Source organism: Calliphora vicina, chromosome 3 (assembly GCF_958450345.1).
Source record: "Calliphora vicina chromosome 3, idCalVici1.1, whole genome shotgun sequence".
Classification (NCBI taxonomy): Eukaryota; Metazoa; Arthropoda; class Insecta; order Diptera; family Calliphoridae; genus Calliphora; species Calliphora vicina.
Genome location: NC_088782.1, coordinates 29,274,298 through 29,294,587, shown reverse-complemented (window position 1 = coordinate 29,294,587; position 20,290 = coordinate 29,274,298). Strand labels below are relative to the sequence as shown.

Genomic DNA, 20,290 nt, shown 5'->3' with positions numbered 1-20,290 from the left:
ACCATACATACTCACACTACATATGTATACGGATATAACATTACATGGCATTTAATTATCCTTGTATTTTTACTTGTTTTTGCTGGTTAGTTTACTTTTTGTTTTTCTTTCCGTACTTACTTTGCTACGGTTTATGAATTTTCTTTTATATTTTTTCTTTATTTGTGAGTATGAGTGTTATTGTGTGGTTCATTGAGAAGTTAAGTCACCAAATATCATAAAGGGGAGAAATTGTTTTTACCCCCCATAATTTCTAGTTGTAGTAGTTTAATATGTTGAATCATTTGATGTTTATTACGGTTTGACACTTGTTTTATATTTTTTGCCACAACATATAGGCAGTTACTTTTTTTTATGTGAATGTGTGCAGACATACCCAGCAGTTCTGGGTGACTGTCCCGAACTAATGATTTTATCTATCATTTAGTGAGACCACTAGTTATGTGACTAGTTATTTTATTGACCCTTCATAGATAACAAAAAGTCTGTCTGATAGCTGATCCAAAGTACTCAATGGATTCACATAAAGTGTCACTTTTGTCTGCAAGGGCTAATCAAATATAATTAACCGACCAGCGCATATTAAAATAACTAGTCTTTTAGCAATTTATATAATAATCAATAGTTCGGGTCGTTCCCCTATTACTGCTGGGTACTAACGGATTTTATACAGATTGTGTTGAAATGTATAATTCTCATACCGTTTATTTACTTTTTCCATAAGTACTCAGCATTTTTATAAGTATTCAATGATAGTAATTTTCATTATTGTCAGATTCCAATGTATATTTAAGTGCAAAGAGAGTCAATTAGTTACTTTATACATCCAAGGTAATCTATTGTGAAGTCAATTGTCACTTGAATGGCTTTATGTAATCTACAGTGTAGTCACTTCAAAAGTTTATTTTGTACTCCACGTAAGAAAGGAGTTATTTTAACCAAAACGAGTAGAAGGCTTGTTTACAAGCAATCGGTTATTGAACCGTCTTATGAACTCACTATTTGATGTCAATTAATAGCCGCACATGTTAAAATATTCTAGCAGCCAGTCAAGTAACTAGGTAGCTCTAATGTTTGTCAATCCATGCGTTGTCACAAAGTCACAAAGCTAAGTATTTATCTAACTAGCAGTAAAATCACTAGTTCGGAACAGGCATTCAGAACAGCTTTTATAATTGTAAAAATGTTTAAGTGTGTGTATTTGTGCTTGTATGTGGGTTGGTTTATTATGTATTTATAATGTTGCCAATAATTGCGGTTTTTACAAATTACTCTGTGGTATGGTGATAGACCTTTACAAGTCTACATCATGAGTAAGTATGAAGGTTTAAATGGGCCTTTTAAAATGCCACATTGAGCAGGCATAAGACCAGCCTGGCAAACTTCATAGTTGTTCGATGTTAACAAAATATTCCAGAGCATTATGCGTTCGCGCTGAAGTTTGTAACGCCCAACAAATATGAGCCTAGAATCACAATCACTTTCTGTGTCAATTTAACGATATCCATCCTTTCGTCTGGATTGCTTGCTGTCTTTGTAAATTTTGTGCGCAAAGTAAAGGTTGTAATTTTTAAGATATTTCTATGAAATTTGGCCTGTTGAACCAGCAAAGTTAGTTTTATTAGATAGTAATTCAGACACAATTTTTCAACAACATCGGTCGAGAACTCTCTGAGTTAGAGGCTGACATTTTGGCCAAGCAGGTGTTTTTTCTCATCCCTGTATTTTATACCTATTGTTCTAGGCAAAATGTGTCCCAAATATTTTAGATAGCTATTTCACCAATCTTTCGAAAATTTTATAAATAAAAAAGTTTTAATATATTTTTCGAAATCAAAAACTTTTTTGACTTTTTTCAAAATGGGCTCTATATTTCTCAAAAAAAGCTCAAATATTTTCCTTGCAGACCTATTTGGTCGCTTAGTGAGATGCGAGTTGGATATCTATCAAAATAAGTGACCAAAAGTGTCTTCAAGGAAAATATCTAAGCTTTTGTTTGAGCTACAAAAGAAATTTAAAAAAGGGTCCATTTTGAAAAAAAAAAAAAAAAAGTCAACAAAGTTTTTGATTTTGCAAAAAAAATCATAAATTGTATATTTTGAGTTACAATTTTTGATTTTTTTTTTGCAAAATCAAAAACTTTGTTGACATTTTTTTTTTTTTCAAAATGGACCATTTTTTAATTTTTTTTTTTAGCTCAAACAAAAGCTTAGATATTTTCCTTGAAGACCCTTTTGGTCACTTAGTCTGCTGAGAGTGAAATATCTATCAAAATAAATATTTTGTAACTCAAGACATACAATTTTTGACTTTTTTTTTGCCAAATTGAATTTTTTTCCAAAATGGGCCCTTTGTTTTATTTTGGTTTGCTCAAAAAAAAGCTGAGTTGTTTTCCTTAAAGACCTATTTGCTGGGTTAGTGGGATACGAGTGGGATATTTATCAAAATGAAAATCACTCAGGTTTTAAATAATTTTTTGTGTTTTTCATACAAAAATTATGAATCGATCCGCATAAAACTTTTAGGTGTAATTAATTTGTATATGAAACTTATTTGTGGCAAAATTTGTGTTGATATTTATATAAATCAAGCCTTTTTTTGGTAGACCAAAAATGAACAAACAAAATTATTTCGGAATAAATGTGGATCAAATTGTTCCTACTATTTGCAATTCTTTTAAAATCCGTCCTTCCGTCCTACTTGTTTTTATTGCAAAGGTTAAATTTTTACTGCGTAGGTTTAAAAAGTATTTAGTTCCATCAACATGTTGTCAGCCATCCTCTTTATATTGAAAATATCCTGTAGTTAAGCGGTTTATGTTTTTTTGAATCCATATTTTATCAAGATATTCCAACAAATAAGAAGTATACCTCACAAAACATATGGAATATGAAATATAACATGAAGAAATTAAATTGTTCACAGGATTTGAGCAGTCATATTTATTACAATAAGTACTTATTTGGATTTATGCCAGAAAATATATTTTAAAAGTACATTGCCCTAAGAGTACTTTCCCTTTAGTATGTAAAGCATAATATCGAATTGTTTGGTGTTCTTTTATTTTTCTTAGTCTTGTTTTTGTGTTCAGTTTTGTTGTAGTTGTATTAGTTAATTTATTTTTGGAAGTAGTTTGCCGGATATTGTTCAGTTTATAGTGCTAATATTGACACCATGCGATTTTTGTAGTGTATTAGTAAGATTTTATGAATATTTTTCGTGTAATCGATTTTATGAAGCAGTCAATATTCAACATAACATTATAAGTATATATAAATAGAACACTAAAGGTGGTAATATAAGTATGGAAGATGAAAATATGTAAATGAAAGCGAGTTATTTATAATGATATTGGAATATTTAAAGGATTTAGTATATTTAAAGGATTAAACTAAATAGTGGTTAATCTAATCTAATTTAAGATTAAACCCCAGTTGTGTTGGTCTTTCTATTTTTGTCCGACTAAATAATAGGATTTTGTTAATACCTGTTTATAAAGTAAACAAGTAACATTATTATCCCTAGTCTATATTAGTTGATAGTTTTAAATATTGTACATAAATGATTTCGATTTTATAGTTTCTTACAATACAATTTCTTTTTTCTATTTTATTTACAGTTCGTGGAGAAAAATGCTGCTAACACTGGTTTTACTTCTAGCCATTGGACGTTCACAATCCATTGAGTTAACAGGTCAAGGCATCAAAGGTAAATAAAAATGATTTATAGTATATTTAAAGAAAATTCCCACTTTTAGAGACAGATGTTTTATTTTCTTCAACTTTTGATGGTAGCTGATTGGTTTTTTTCATTCGCCAATACTGTTTAGCGCAACAACATTCTGAATATACACAGAATCATTGCATACCTTTAGGCTTTAAAAATCGATCAGTGATCTGTTGGACTTTTTTGAAATCCATCCATATAAAGTATTTTTACGTATTTATTGGTAGAAGAGAGAATAATAATTTGAGCTACTTTGTTATTTATGTATATATATATAAATACAAAATAACAGTGTTCTAGGACTCATCGCTGTTTGTTTAGATTACAGGATAATAAGAGCATTTCAATTCGTATTGAAATAAAATACAAAATAAATAGTTTTCATTGTGAAAACGAAATAGAATTGTGGAATCTTCATATTCTCAAAAAAAATATGTATTTACGTACAGACATTCAAAGTTCCTTTACTATTTGTTTTAACTAAATTCAAGTTACATTTTGTTCTTCAATGTGGAACGTAAGTCCACTACATTCTGTATAAAAGTGGGTCATATTTTATGGCAAGAGTATTGAACAAAAAGGCACTAAAATGAATGTTGAATGATTAAATAAATTTACATATATAAAAAGTAATTGAATAGTGAAGATATTTGGCATATTTCTCATAACTAATTGGCTAGCATGAAAGTAATGTTTTATATGATACACAAAATATTTACAAATTTTGAGGTAACAAAACGCGTTTGTAGTTTGAAAAAGTCATCAATTCTAAAGCGGTAGTTTAACGATAACCATATTTTGGTGATGTAATAACACATAGATCACTTTGCCTGAATTGATTTATCGTATTTTTGTTCGAAAACCGTTTAATATAAAAATTCGTAAAAAATACATAATTTTTATTAAAATATTGGCATATTACTCTGTATGTATTTATAAATTTATCCACTTTTTCCGGAAATTCTCCCACTAAAGATTTTATAGTTGCATCCGTTACCATTTTGGACGACCACTTATTCCTAAAATCGGACATGTCCTGGGATACCTTTCATATGTTCTATAATAACACGGTGCTACGATGGAAAAAAACTTGGAAAACGGCCTAGCGTGGGTTATAGGTCTTGCTGAGTACACTTCAAATTGTCTCTAAAAATTTCAGAAACACCCTCAAATTCAGAAGTTATTCTGAAAAAACCGTTTTCAGTGATGTTCGTCGACTTATCGACCTGTAGCTTAGTCAGTTTTGGTCCGACTTTAAATTTGTTAACGGGTTTGCAAAGAAAACTGATTACGCTTTAAAATCATGTCTGTTTTTGATACATTTTTAAGTTATAAGTATTGTTTTTGTTAAGAATATCTAAAAGAAAAACAAAATGTATCAACTTTTTTGATTTTAGTCGCTTTTCATTGCTTATTTTGATATGAAAGTTTATAAAAATTTATATCCACATATATAGAAAATTTAGTTCATAACAAAACATGGTTTTAATTATTCAAATCGGGTAAAAATTCTTAAAGTTATTCAACTTTTAATTAACACCATTTTTAGTATTTTCTCCCCCAGCGCATATAAATAAAAATAATAAAAAAATATTTGTAAAATTTTGAATTTACAAGGTAAATTTTTTCGAACTTTTTTAACAAGTAATATCTCATTTTTTCCCATATAAAGTTGTCTTTAAAACACTGTGCAAAAAAGAATAGGTTTTCAGAGAAAAAAATTAAATTAACTATTGTTGAATATGAAAAATTTTGAAAAAAATAAAAAATAAAGCGATACTTTTTATAAAAACTTACGAAATTTTTTTTGATATACATCTTGTGCATACAATTTATTAAAGCTTAATTCTTTGTCTATCCATAATTGTTTATAATTTTGAAATCGTTCTAAAAGTGTGTGAGTTAGAGGTACTAAAGTACTACGATCTACCCTAAAACAGTTTTTTCAAAATATCTCAAAATTTTGAGGGTGTTTCAAAATCTTTGAAAACGGTTTTAGTATGTCCTCATCTAGGCCTACAACCCCCCATTAGGTCGCTTTTCAAGTTCTGACAAAAAGTGTCATTTTGTAGCAGAGTGTAATTATACCCTTCACCTTCGTAAGAAGGGTATATATAAGTTTGTAATTTACTCAAAGTGTATATATTCAGGATCTGTCTGTCTGTTGAAATCAATTTTCTGAAGACCCCAGATATCTTCGGGATCCAAATCTTCAATAATTCTGTCAGACATGCTTTCGAGAATCAGCAAAATCGGTTGAGAAAAAAACCAGGACAAATTCGATTTTTGGCCAATTTTTGACTTATATTTGGATTACAAAGTCATAAATATAGACAATATGGATATCTAATGATAGATATTTTAAATACCTTTGCAACGATCATAGTAGGTTGGACCTACAATGGGTCAATATATTTTTTAACCCGATTTTTTTTTTCAACAAAAAAAAAAATTAAAAAACAAAAAATTTTTTTTTTAAATTTTAAAAAAAAAATTAAAATTAAAATTCGAAAATTTTTTTTTCCAATGAAAATGAAAAAAACTTTGGAAAAAAAATAAATAAAATACCTTTGCAACGATCATAGTAAATTGGACCTACAATGGGTCAAAATATTTTTTAACCCGTTTTTTTTCAACAAAAAAAAAAATTAAAAAAACAAAAATTTTTTTTTTTAAATTTTAAAAAAAAAATTAAAATGAAAAAAACTTTGGAAAAAAAATTTTTTTTTTTTAAATTTTAAAAAAAAAATTAAAATAAAAATTCGAAAATTTTTTTTTCCAATGAAAATGAAAAAAACTGGAAAAAAAATAAATTTTGTTTACGTAAAATTTTTTAAAATTTGTATTTTGAAGTAGAATTTGGTGAAGGGTATCTAACATTCGGCACAGCCGAATATAGCTCTATTACCTGTTTCTTTACAAAAACCCAATACCTTTCCACAGGACGAAGTTATGGACAGTTGGGTGGATTTAACCTTGAATAAAATTCAAGGGCCTTTTTTCTATAGTAGCATGATGCCAAAGAAGTATGAAGACATCCTGTGCAGTTTTGATTAGCTTCTTTTGGCACAACTGCAAATGGCTTGCCACACAATATACTTTTTGGGGATTTTTTTTTGTTTTTTCTTCCGATATTATTCTAGGATGTCCATCAGTCATATAAAATTCTTAACCCCGAAGTTGTGAAAAGTCTACAGTACATAAGTTTAATTAATAATCCACGTATATTAAGTTGTAATCTATTATAAAATTTGACATCTAATTTTTCGCTCGTTCTTTACCGTATAGCGATCTGGAACTTTCTGAATTTTATACGACTTTACACCAGCATTAGCTTTGGATCTGCGCACAAAAGAATCAGTACATTTAACCTTACGAGTTTTCGGTGCTTCTTTTGCCTTACCAATATTTATTAGACGTTTTTTTCTTCATGATCCAGGTTTTAATTCAATATTCAAGTCATCCATATACTGTTTAATGGCTTTGGAAACAGATATTTTGCTATTTTTCTTGATAATGGATTTATTTAAAAAGTTTTAATAATTTTTTCGCTGTCCATTTTGACCGAAATAACAGTTGAAAATGAATGATTTAGAAAAGACAATAGCTGACGAATTTTTAAAAGCTAATGTGATTAAAAAAAAATAATAATTTGTTGGACCAAGGATAAGTTTTGGCTGGAATAGAGTGTATAAGTTTTTTTTGACGAGATTGAAGATATTATGAGTATCATATGAGGTCAAATTGTTTTTTTCCTTTTCAATTGAAATATTTTGAGGTTTTCACTAAAAATCAAGTTTTAGTCAAATTATGATTGATCAACACTTATTGAGGATTTATAAGAGTTTTTTAGATAAAAAATAAATTTTTATCAAAAATATAAGTAAGTTCAGCCCATTTTCTATTTTTTATACCCTACACCACCATAGTGGGGAGGGTATAATGCGTTTGTGCAGATGTTTGTAACGCCCAAAAATATTAGTCTAACACCCACCTTGAAGTATACCGATCGACTTAAAATCACTTTCTGAGTCGATTAAACTATGTCCGTCCGTCTGGTCGGCTGGCTGGCTGTCCATGTAAACCTTGTGCGCAGAGTACAGGTCGCAATTTTGAAAATATTTCGATCAAATTAGGTACATATTATTTTTTCGGACTAAGCCTATTGAAGCTGGCTGAAATCGGCCCATTATTTCACCTAGCCCCCATACAAATGTCCTCCCGAAATTGGAATTTATCGGTCATAAATGTTTAATTTATATATGTATCTCCACAAATTCCGTTCCAAATAAGTGTTATATACACAAAATTCATGTCACCAAATTTTGTTACGATCGGTCCATAATTAGTCATAGCTCCCATATAGACCCGCTTCCGAAAATCACTTTAACGTGCATAAATCGCTTAAAAATGTTGGTAAACACACAAAATTCAACATAGTTAACTTTAATATAGACATAAATCACACGACCTAATTTCATGGTGATCGGTCCATAATTGGTCATAGCTCCCATATAAGGCCCACTTCCGAAAATCACTCAAAAATATAAATTATTGAAATTTTAAAAGAAAAATGTTTTTGCTCTTTTACTTAGTGTAGGGTATTATATGGCTTGACCCACCATACTTCCTTACTTGTTTCCTTTTCAATTGAAATATTTAGAGGTTTTCACTAAAAATCAAGTTTTAGTCAAATTATGATTGATCAACACTTATTGAGGGTTTATAAGGGTTTTTTAGATAAAAAATAAATTTTTATCAAAAATATAAGTAATCTCAGTCCACTTTCTATTTTTTTTTATTTAAAAAAAAATTGGACAATTTAAAATATTGTGAAAAATATTTTGAAAAATCGATTTTTGGCCAAAAAAATATCAGTGATCACAAATCGAGGTCTGTTTATGGATTATCGTTTATTTACAATATTAGATCCCTTTCACATTATGCAATTTAGTAAAGCAAATCTCTTGTGTTTGTTGATGTCAGAGGTAAGGTTGGGCTAAGGAGAAGTATTCTGCATATTATTTTGTTGGCAAGAGACTTGCGCAAGAAGTTTTTGATTTTGTAAACATTAGACTGAGTTTTTCACATAGAAAATAATTTTTTTGTTACAAATATTAGTGATCACTGATTGTGTGACTTTTCTCAGTGAAACGCTTATTTGCAAAGTGGTTGATGATTAAGATATTTGAAGTTTCATTTGGAATATTAATTTTTCTTAGAAAGTTATTGACAATTTAATGCAATTTTCATTTTTCCTACTAAAAATTGATTTTTATACCAAAATTTCAGTGATCACAGAATCAGATACTTTTCTCGATTTAACACTTATTTACTAGGATATTGAAGATTTAAGCGCTTTTGAGTTTTTTACCTACAAAATAAATTTCTTTACAAAAATATAAGTGATCACAGATCTTACAACTTTTTTAGATTAAACGCTTATTTTGTTGTTTTTTTCAGATAAAAAATTAATTTTTAGACAAAAATATTACTGATCGCGCTCCTTTTCTCGATAAAATATTTATTCACAAATATATTAAAAAAAATCGATTTTCGATCAGAAATATTGGTGATCACAGATCGAACTTCATTTCTCGTTAAAACGTTTATTTATTAAGCTATTGAAGATTCAAAATGTTTAGAGTTTTTCACGAAAAAAATAAATTTTCAGACAAAACTTTTATTTACAAATATAATAACGATTAAAAAAACTTTAAGTTTTTTCCATAAAAAAACAATTTTTGGTCTCAATTGAACTTTAATTTACAAAGTTATTGAAAATTTAAAAATTCCGATTTTGTATTTCTAAAGATGTTCTCTATAATATTAACCGCTTATTATCCCCTGTCTATACTTGACAAATATTTATCATAACAATAATTGACGTTTATTGTCAAGACAAAGTTGTCTGTGCAAAAGCACAAACAATTTTGTTATAACGAAGCAATAATACTAATAAATGGGGACTATAGCTAATAATTCTTTATCTTGACAACCATTTTGATGTTTATCATGATAAAAATTTATCAGGTATAGACATGGAGTTATGAACTAGTGTAATTTGGCTTAAACATTTTTCAACCCATCTATCTTTTCACTCACTAACCAACATATAAAATTAACATAATTTTATCATTAAATTTTTTTTCCGTTTTTCATTCTCTCTTAGATGCCATTGCCGAATATGATATGCTGGCCATGATAAACGAAAATTTAAATGGCATTGAATTCGATTATGCTGAAGACGGTTTTCCTGCCTATAAAATATTACAAATTGCCGACATAAAATCACCATATCGTATGATTTTGCCAGAAAAACTCAATGATTTTGCATTGCAAACCACTCTACAACCCATTTCAGCCAAAGGTGGCTACTTGTTTAGTGTTGTTGATCCGTTGGATACGGTGGTACAATTTGGTTTGCACTTTTCGCCTGTAATCAAAGACTGCTGGAATGTGTCGTTAATATATACCGATGCCAGTGTTAGTCCAGTTACTAAGCGTTTGGTTAGCTATCAGTTGCCATATGAACCCAAGAAATGGGTTACACTGGCCTTTAAAGTGTTGAGTGATAAAGTGGTTTACTATTACAACTGTGAAGAGACAGAGACGACACCCTTGATGAGAGATCCCATGGAGTTGGTGTTTGCTTCATCTTCAACATTGTATTTGGCACAAGCTGGCGCTAAGTTTGGTGGTAATTTTGAGGTAAGTACTCAGATTTCTAATTGTTAAATTGAATTTATAGTTGTTCAATTTTAATTATATTGAATGAAAAACCAAACACGAAATGATAGAGGGCTCTTATATTTCAGGGGTTATATTTTAATTGAAATTAGCCATTAAAAGGTTAATGTAATAAATATTGTATTTTTAAAATTTTTCTTCCGAAACTTATTAAACATATTTTATCATTAAAAATTATAGAACATGTGGCTTTTTATGTTGCATATAGGAATTAATAAAAATTTTGTTTTTAAGTAAAATTTTATCTTATTATTGAAAATGGTTTTATGGGAAAAACTTATTTGGTTTAATGTTTAAATTCTGAAAATCTTTGAATATTTAATCATTTGTTGTGATTTTTTTTGAAAATTTTTTCAACAGTCATAAGCGTAGAGAATACACATAGAGCGGAAACTCTCCTGTCAAAGAACTAACTCAGTTGTCAAAAACCTAAGTGTCGGGAACAACACTAGTATGTGTGGTTACGTTGAGTAATTTTTTTTGTTTGGGTTTTTTTCTATTTTACGCTCTATGTTTCTCTATAGTTTTTTTACTAACACATTCTTACCACATAGGTTTTTGATAACTGATTTAGGTCTTTGAAGGTAGAGTTATCGATAGATGTGTATTTATTTATGGTCATAGGCATTGGAGGGGAACTTTTGCTCCATTAAATTAAGTATATCATATCATAACTTGAAATAGCACAGCAAAATGTCAATAAAACATCAATAATGTTTAATATGAAAAAGCGATGTTGATTAAAACTATGAGTTATCACATCGATATCACAATGCTTATTTACAAAGTTATTAACGATTTAAGATATTTTGAGTCTTTCATATAAAAAAAAGATTTTTATCGTTTAAACTCGTATTATTATTAAGGTATTTGGAAGTTTTCATATTGAAAATCGAATATTGGTTATAAACACTTTCATGGCCAAAAATATTACTGATTCTTTTCTCATTTAAACATAAATATCGATTTTTGAAGTAAAATATTAGTGATCAGAAATCGAGTTTGGTTTCTTAATTAATTAAGGATTTCTAAAGTAGTTGACAATTTATGCTATTGTTAGTTGTTCATATGGAATCTCAATTTTTTGTTAGATATATGAGTGATCGCAGATCCAGCACCATTTTTCGATAAAGCGTTTATTTATAATGATATCGATGTTTTAATATTTTAAGTTTTTATTTATTTTTACAAAACATATAGGCAATTGCATATCATCGTACGTGATATTTGTAAGCTTATAGAGTGAAATAGATTTTGCAAAAGTAAGAGTATCTGTAAAATAATAAAAAGTTCTTTCGAAATATTGTTGTTCAAAATATTGATCGAAATAGGGGTATATCGTATGTGACATAAAACGGAACTCATTTTGAGGTACATGTAGAAATATGCGAACATTTTCGAATCGTGAGAGGCGTTATGTTTTCTTTTAATTTCTTACACTAAACAAAATATTTTTCCTTTACAATCCGTCATATTTAAATAAAAACAATCTTTGGATGATTTTATAATAAATAAAATTTAATATCGTACGTGACATACCGTACGTGACAGATTTTTCTCTTATAATAAAACAATATATATTCTGTAAATATATGTATATAAAAACCAAAAAAGGGAATAGAAAATATACATTCGGTTTCAATAAACAATTTGAGAATAGCAAAAAAAAAATCAGAGTCAAATTCATTTCATACTACAAGCTTATTGGGAGCCTAATTTTCGCCGCAATTTTAGCCTAAAACATACCTAAAACATTAAAAAATTAAATATAATCAATTTGAACTATTATTTTTGTCTTTAAAATGTTGTAATATGATCTAAATACTTTTATTATTTTCTTCTATTCAAATCATCTTGAAAAAAGTTTCAAGGGTTTTAGTGTGTTTCAGTGGTGGTAGCGATTCTCGTGGAATTGCCCATATGTAAATTCGATGTATGTATAAAAATATGAACTCTTTGTCACAAATGGAACTCTTACTATAATTGCTTTGTATATAAAAAACGATTTTGGGCAACTATTGTTGCTAACTGATCTGGCTCTTTTTTTCAATTGAAAGCTTTTCTTACGTAGTTATTAACGATTTATGATATTTCAAGTTTTTACACAAATGGAACTCCTTTTCTCTATTAAATGTATTAAAAATCGTTATTGGTTAAAAATTGTAGTACTATCAATCATTTGGGAGGTAAAAAAAATAAAATTGTTTTTTTTTGAGGCCTGGGGGTGTTGGTTGTATGTGTTGTTAATTCCTATTTCAATATTTTATTTCTATTAAATGACGATTTAAGATATTTGGAGACTTTCATAGTGATTTTTGGAAAAAATATTAGTGATCACTGATCACGGAACGAGCTACTTTTCTCGATTGACATTGTTTACAGATCAAGATCGTTTTGTAATTAAACGCTTATTGAGTTTTTCAAATGAAATATTGATTTTTGGTAAAAAAAAATTAGTGAACACTGATCTCAGATCGAGCTCCTTTTTTTAAATTATGATATTGACGATTTTGTCGGTTTTTATTTTAAAATTTTTTTTGTTCAAAATATGAAACAGAAACTTCTGCAAATTTCCTTGTTTAAGGAAGGCTGAACTGATTTTGGCGATGTTTGGAGTCTTTCTTATACCAGAGAAAACAGATTTGCTGTGACAACTGCATCTTTTGGTAATCGAAAGCTTGTTTTTATAACCTTCACCATGAGTGGTATGAATATTGGAGTTTTCATCTCAAGTGACACAACTTTTGAAACCTTTGTCTTCCGATCGGGATGAAATTTGGATAGTACTTAGTTTAGACAGTTGAGTTAGAGGGGGTCAAAATTTAACATTTTGACATAAGTAAAAAAAAACACGATTACCTCTATTTGTTTCCATTTGTCTCACAAAATTTTGTTTACTAAATTTGTTTAAAAATTTTTACGCTTAAATTTTTTTTGACTAAAAATCCTTTTTACATTTTTTTTTACCAACATTTTGTTCATCAAAAAATTTGTTCACCAAAAATTATTTGTAATATTTTTCGTAAAAGTATACTTTGGTGAAGGGTATATAAGATTCGGCAGAGCCAAATATTGCATATTTTTTTATTTTAAATATTTGATTATGATAAATTAATTTTTTCAAAAATTTATATTACAGCATTTTAGGTTGTTAGCTTAAAACTTCTTTGAATCATGTTGTATTTTAGTATAGAAAATAAAAAAAATACATAAAACTTAATTTTATGTTTTCAAATATAAATAATTTTTAAATATATTATGTATTTATTATTTTTAAAAGTACTTATATTGAAATATAGTTATAAAGTCGTGTTATTCATTTAATTCTTTTTTTAATATTTAGAACGAATATCCTATGAAATTTTGTTATACCAACTGTATAACAAATTTCTTTAGTGCTTAATTTAACATTTCTGTTAAACTCTTAAAACCATAAACTCGTCGAAATTTATAACTACACTTCATATAAAAACAGCTTTTATTCGGCTTTTATAATACCGAAAAAAGCTTATAATTTACTGTTAGCAGCGCTTTTTTACACTCAACTGTTTAAATATTGCACTTGTTTCCACTAAAAAGAACTATAATACATTTTGTAGTATTGCTCTTTTAATATAAAACCAAGTTTAAGAGAAAATCCACCCTTAAATATTAAGCACAAACAAATATGCATACAAATGTAGGTATGTGTGTACGTTTAAGCATTCGTTTAACTGACCTATGCTAATAAAAATACGAACATAGTAGGTTTGTGATTACTTCGTTTTTTTGAGAGTTTCCTTTTTTTTAAAAGAGCATAAATATAGAGGGCGTTAAAATCAGTTGTTTTATTTACGCTAACTGTTTACCAAAGAGCATGAGAGTTTAGTTATTTATGGTGAGAGTAAGATAATGGGGTAATGATGATTTATTTGTTGTATTTGGTTATACTTTGTAACAAATTATTTAAAAATTCCTTTACTAAAGGGATTTTTTTTAATGACATTTTGTTTTTAGTTTATTTAGAGAGTTTTTTTATATAGCAAAAGAGAGCTGAATTTGTTTATTAAGCTAACTATGTATATCCTTTATTAAGGATTTTTTCTTTTTTGAGATGTTTATTTTTTGAACTCTCAGAGAGCTGTTTTCCTATTTTTGAGGCTATTGTTGGGTATTTTTACGTTTATGCTCCTGTTTTGTTGTTGTTTGTATTGTACATGATTTTCCTTCGTTTTTCCATATCTTGTTGAATGATTTTTCTGTGTATATGAATGTGTGTATGTAAGTTAGTGAGTTTTTTGTTTTTTTTTGCCTAAAAGAAAATGTGTAATGAAAAAAATTCATGCAACGAGTACATTTACCTCAGTCGTGTTTTATATCTTAACCGGTAAAGATGTATTAAGACGGGAATAATGTGATTGGAAATACGTTTAATATAGTACGTTAGTTACGGTAGCAAAAAAATTTAATAAAGAAAAAAATCCTTTGCTGGTTTAAATAAAAAAATCAAGAATTTAAAAAAAATTAAATAAAATTTTTAAATTATAAAATAATAACAAAATTTTCATAATAAATAGCAAAATATTAATTAAGTTGTTACAAAATCTGTAATACAAAATAAAAAGTGTTGAAAAAAATCTCATAAAAGAATTGATTTTAATTTTCTTTTTCCGCATAATCACTCACTCGTTTATACACGTGTATTTAAACGGTTTGTTTTTTTTAGAATTTCTTTAAATATGTCGATTTTAAACGCGCGCGGTTTTTTTGTTTGTTTGTTGGTTCATTCTTGCCTACATTAAAACTCGTACACCTAAAAGTATGCTATAACAAAGTAATGTAATGTAAACGAATGAAAAAAAATGTAAATAATTCAAAAATGCATATTAACATGCAAAATTATACATGTTCTTACATGCAAATGGAATTAACAAAATTATAACACATATACATGCAACATACATACTTACACATGTAGTACATACATACAAATACACCCTAAAGATATGCTCATAAAAATTACAAGTGTTTAGGAAAAGTATTATAATAAAATAACACTCATACGTCATGTAGACCCATTGTGTTGTACACAATACACTCGAAATGAAGCTATACACACATTTATACTTAAATATGTTTTGTTGTCCAGCTGAAAGTCTATAATAAAAATGTCTAAAAATTAAATTAAATCTGTTAAATTTATAGTTCCATGAATGCATGTAGCTTTGTTTACTTACGCTCAAGTATTGTCATCATATTTTTCAAAAGTGTTGTGATGATGATGATGATTTTTTTTTCTTCTCTGTCGTCGCGTGTTTTTATTTTCCAGTTAATTAAACATAATTCCTAACACGCATATTTACAAAAGTGTTTTAATAATTCTCTACCATGTGGCCGTTAAAGGATTTCGAAAGTACTCTTACATGCATACAAACAAACAAAACAAGTGTGATGACCATTTACCTTTTTTTTATAATTATAAATATTTTGTTTGTATGATCATTAAGTGTATGAAAACATGGAGAATATATAAAATAAAATTATTTGTGCATAAATTTAAAGCAATTTAAGAATTTAAGAGGCGGCTTTTCTTTTCATGTTGATGTTGCTGTAATGAGAAGTTACGTGTGTAACAAAATTCGGGGAAATCAATTTAAAATTTTAAACAAATAAAAAATACAAAAAATAAAGTAATTTAAAAAGATAAACCATAAAAATGACAGAAAATTGTTGAAAATTTTAATAGAACAGCAAAAGGAAAATAGCTCAAATGTAATTTTGACATAAGAAATAATTTAATAACATCGAGATATAATATATATAATAATAAATTAAAAAAAAAAATAAAATTTTATGGAAAAATTTTTAATTGTAAAAATATTCACAAAAAAACTCATAAAAACTTTTAAAAAATAATAAAGTTTTAAAATTTTAAAACTTTAATATATAAAAAATGTGTATAATTTTTAATATATTAAACTCTATTTGTCAAAACGGAATCATATACATTCTACATGATTGCTTGCTTTTAGCGATCCACAAATGTGTTTTCTAAATCTATTCAGAATCTGTTCAAAACCGTTAATATTTTCTTATATTAAAAGTGCAGCAATGCTGACTGAACATTTTAATTGAAAATTCATTAGGTTTAATACTCAATAGATTAAACCTAAGGATAATTTTCCATTTTAAATAAAAACGGTTGTATATTTAAATTAATTGATGAAATGAACAAAGCCGGTATTTTCAGCAAATATTTAGTTGATCTTCTACTTTAAAAAATTGAATATCAAAGGAAGGGAATAATTCTTTTATGACAGCACCTATTTTCGAAATGAAAAAATGTTCCAGAATAGTGGAAACTAAATCCAAATTTTATTTATTTTATGTTTCGAAATGATGAATTATTTAAAATTTTATTAAATCGTCTGAAGTTGAGTTTTAAAGACTATAAGGAGGAATCAAAACTTTTCGACAAGTCATCGGACGTTGCCCGTTCCATATTGTTAAAACTTGGTACAAAGGTCATTTATTTAAAATTTGTGGTTGCTCAAAAGTTTTAAATTTTGGTTTTATTTGAGGTTGGTTTTTTATTGAGGTTCAAAGTTTAATTTTTATAAAAGAATGGTGTAAAAATTGTATTAAATTTGTAAAATATTGATATAAAGTAGTGCTTATGTATTCTATTTTCAATTCCAAAAAACCTTTTATTTTGAACACTTTAGGATATTAAACTAAAACATGTCCTTTTTTTTTTATAGATTTTCCTCAATTATAAACCATTGTATGGTTAACTACATATAAGAAATACATGAGCGCACCTCGAGATAATAAACTTTTGATAAAAATGTTCTAATATTTCGAAGAATAATTCAAAAACTTTAAATATCTTCACCTGAAATGTAAAAGGGCGCAACAGCAAAAAGATTCAAAATTGAGTTTTTAATCGATATTGGTATAGCTCATCAAGTCACACGTTTTCACAAATTTTTAGCTTTCTATTTTTAAAAATAAATAAAATCATATTTGTAACCAGAACACTTTTTATTTTATTAAGTTTTTTGTCCCTCCTGTGGAATTTTAAAAAGTGATGATATGCCCTTTTGCATTTTATTTAACGATATGCTCAAAACAAAATTTTCTTATATTTTTCACTAAATTCTGGGTTTTGAATTTGATTATTTGGATAATTGAATATACAATTTTCGTTATTGGATGATCTTTAATAAAAAAAAGTTATTGAAAAGGCATTTTTGTAATTGAAAACACAAAACAAAAATGGTGCTTTAATTTTTTAAAGTTTATAAGACGTCGGCAATTTCTATTAGATTTAAATCCACAAAAATTTAATAAAAAAAACGTTAAATATATTTTATTATAAAATGATTTCGTATTTTGTAAATCATCTAATAATCAGGTACTTATTTATTGGATTATATGTCAGCCATTACTAAACTAATTCTAAGTAATGCAGGTGGTATGACGTAGGCATTGAAAAGTAAACTGTTCAGTAATTACAGTGACTAACCCTCCGTTAGTCACAACTGATTTGGCAAAATTTTTTTATTTTTATTACTCTTTTAAATACTTTGAATTTATAATTGTTTTTATGTTTACGAAATAAAAAGTGAAGAGATTATTTTCAAACGTGGCTTTTTCTTTATTGATATTAATTTGATACAGTGCGACTAGTCGCAATTGAAAATGATTGCGACTAACGGATGGTTAAAAACATTGTATTATTTGTAATTATATTTTCACTAACCTCTGGTTTAACTGTAATTTCACTCAAGCGGATTTTTAACTTAAAATCAAAAACAATTTTTATCTAATTTTCTTCATTAACTTTAAAAATAGAAATATATACGTTTTTTTTTATTTATTATAAAATACATATCTCCAGTATAAACTAATTTAAATGAAAACAAAATATAAAAATTAAGAACATGAAATTTGAGATATCCTTCTTCAAAGCACCCTAATCATACTAATTATCCCATTTCTGAATAACACATCTAAATAAAAAACGTTCAAGGATTAATATTAAACATTTTTTTTTTTAAATTAGACATAAAAACGTATATAAATTTCATCTCATTCTGAATTATTTTATATGTTTTTAATCGTGTAATTACTCATGTTTAAGAAAAATATTTGGAAAACGGAAAATAATTTTGTTTGAGATATTCTTTGTTCAAGTACGATTTTCTATTTTTTTTTGATGAGCAACGGATTTCTAGAAAAAAATTTAAATGATAAAATCTGAATAATACGAGTGGTTCTAAAGTTATTAACAGTCTTAATTTACATAGGATTTTGTATTCAAAAATATGAACCACAGAATAGATAAATACAATAACAAATTACACGCAATACATTCTCATGAATTAGGTTTTTGTCTATCGTTACGTATCTAGTTTTCATAATATGATCATTATCTGATAACATAATTTGAATTTGTGTCTTAGCGTGCTTATATAAAGCTAATAATTCGAAATGGCCTCGATCAGATTATAACTGAATAATCTGATTTAGTTATTAAATGCTAAATTAAAATATAATTTAAATATTTTATTCGCCATTTTGAATTTTTCAAAATTTATTATTGATTTGTAATTAGTGCTTATGAAAGTTTTTTTTTAAATCTTGTAATTGGTGGGTAATTTCCGAAGGGTTGATAATTTAACATAACACATTAAAATACAACAACCTCTTAAAAACACAAAAAATACAAATAATTACCTATATAAAAATTAATATAAAAATCTCTTTAAGCAGTTGATAACAAAATAAAAAATAATAATATTCCAAACATATTAAATGTCTTAAACTGATAAGAAAACGGCCAGGAATTCATATCATTTATACAACTAATTAATCAACACAATTAAAAAGCATATCGTTTTAACAAAAGAATAGAAACAAGATTTTAAACATAAAGAAATTAATCTCTAAACATTGAAAGCTGTAATAATTAAACACACTACAATTTCCATAATTCTCCAAGATACTTATTATTCAAATATAACTTTAAGAAATACAAAATGCTGCTAAACAAACAAGAATATAATTCTTATAAAATAAAAACCTTATAAATATAATTTAAAAATAAAACAAATCAAATAAAACAAAATTTACTAATTGTTACACTACAATTTCAAAATATTAAAACAAATAAAAATGTTAACAATTAACTAAAAATTTATTTAAAATAATAAAAAGTTACATATTTAAAAAAAAATTATAAATTGTATGTAAAAATCATGAGAGTTAAATAAATAAAGCAAAAAAATACCTTAAAATTAATTGTTTATAGCATATAATATAATTTCCAATACAATTCATACATGTCAATTTGTTTTTCATAAAAATAAAAATTATTAAATAAAATTTAAAGTGTTTTCCATTACAAAAAAAAGTAATTTTTTCATTTACATAGAGCAATAAATTAAATAAATAAATAAAAATTAAAAAAAAGTGAAAATAATGTTTGTTTAATTTAGAAAAATAAAAAATTAATTGAAGTGTGTTAAATATATAAAATAAATAAATAAAAGTAATAGATAAAAATAAATCAATAAACACTTTTGATTTAAGTGTCTTTGTAGTAAAAATTTTACATGCAGTTTTATGATTGCAAGCAAAATAAATAAATAACAAAGGTAAATAAATGTTTTCATTTAATATTATATATGTTTAGTTTAATAATAACAATTAAATATTCTCAAATGTTGAAGTTTTTTTTTTTTAAATGTAATAAATCTTAAAATTTAAAGTGTTATTTTTGAAAAGAAAATAATTTGCAGTTATCACTACACAAGGGCTTGTTCAAAAT

The 20,290-nt window shown here is 26.6% G+C and overlaps 1 protein-coding gene across 1 annotated transcript in view; it reads left to right on the top strand.

Moving 5' to 3' along the window:
- The window catches only part of Mp (Multiplexin), a 754,200-nt gene that overhangs the window by 82,838 nt on the left and 651,072 nt on the right, over nt 1-20,290 (top strand). The window contains exons 2-3 of the mRNA XM_065503879.1: nt 3,620-3,708; nt 9,899-10,437. Of these exons, the coding sequence (XP_065359951.1) occupies nt 3,620-3,708; nt 9,899-10,437 (628 nt within the window). The remainder of the gene's footprint in view (nt 1-3,619; nt 3,709-9,898; nt 10,438-20,290) is intronic.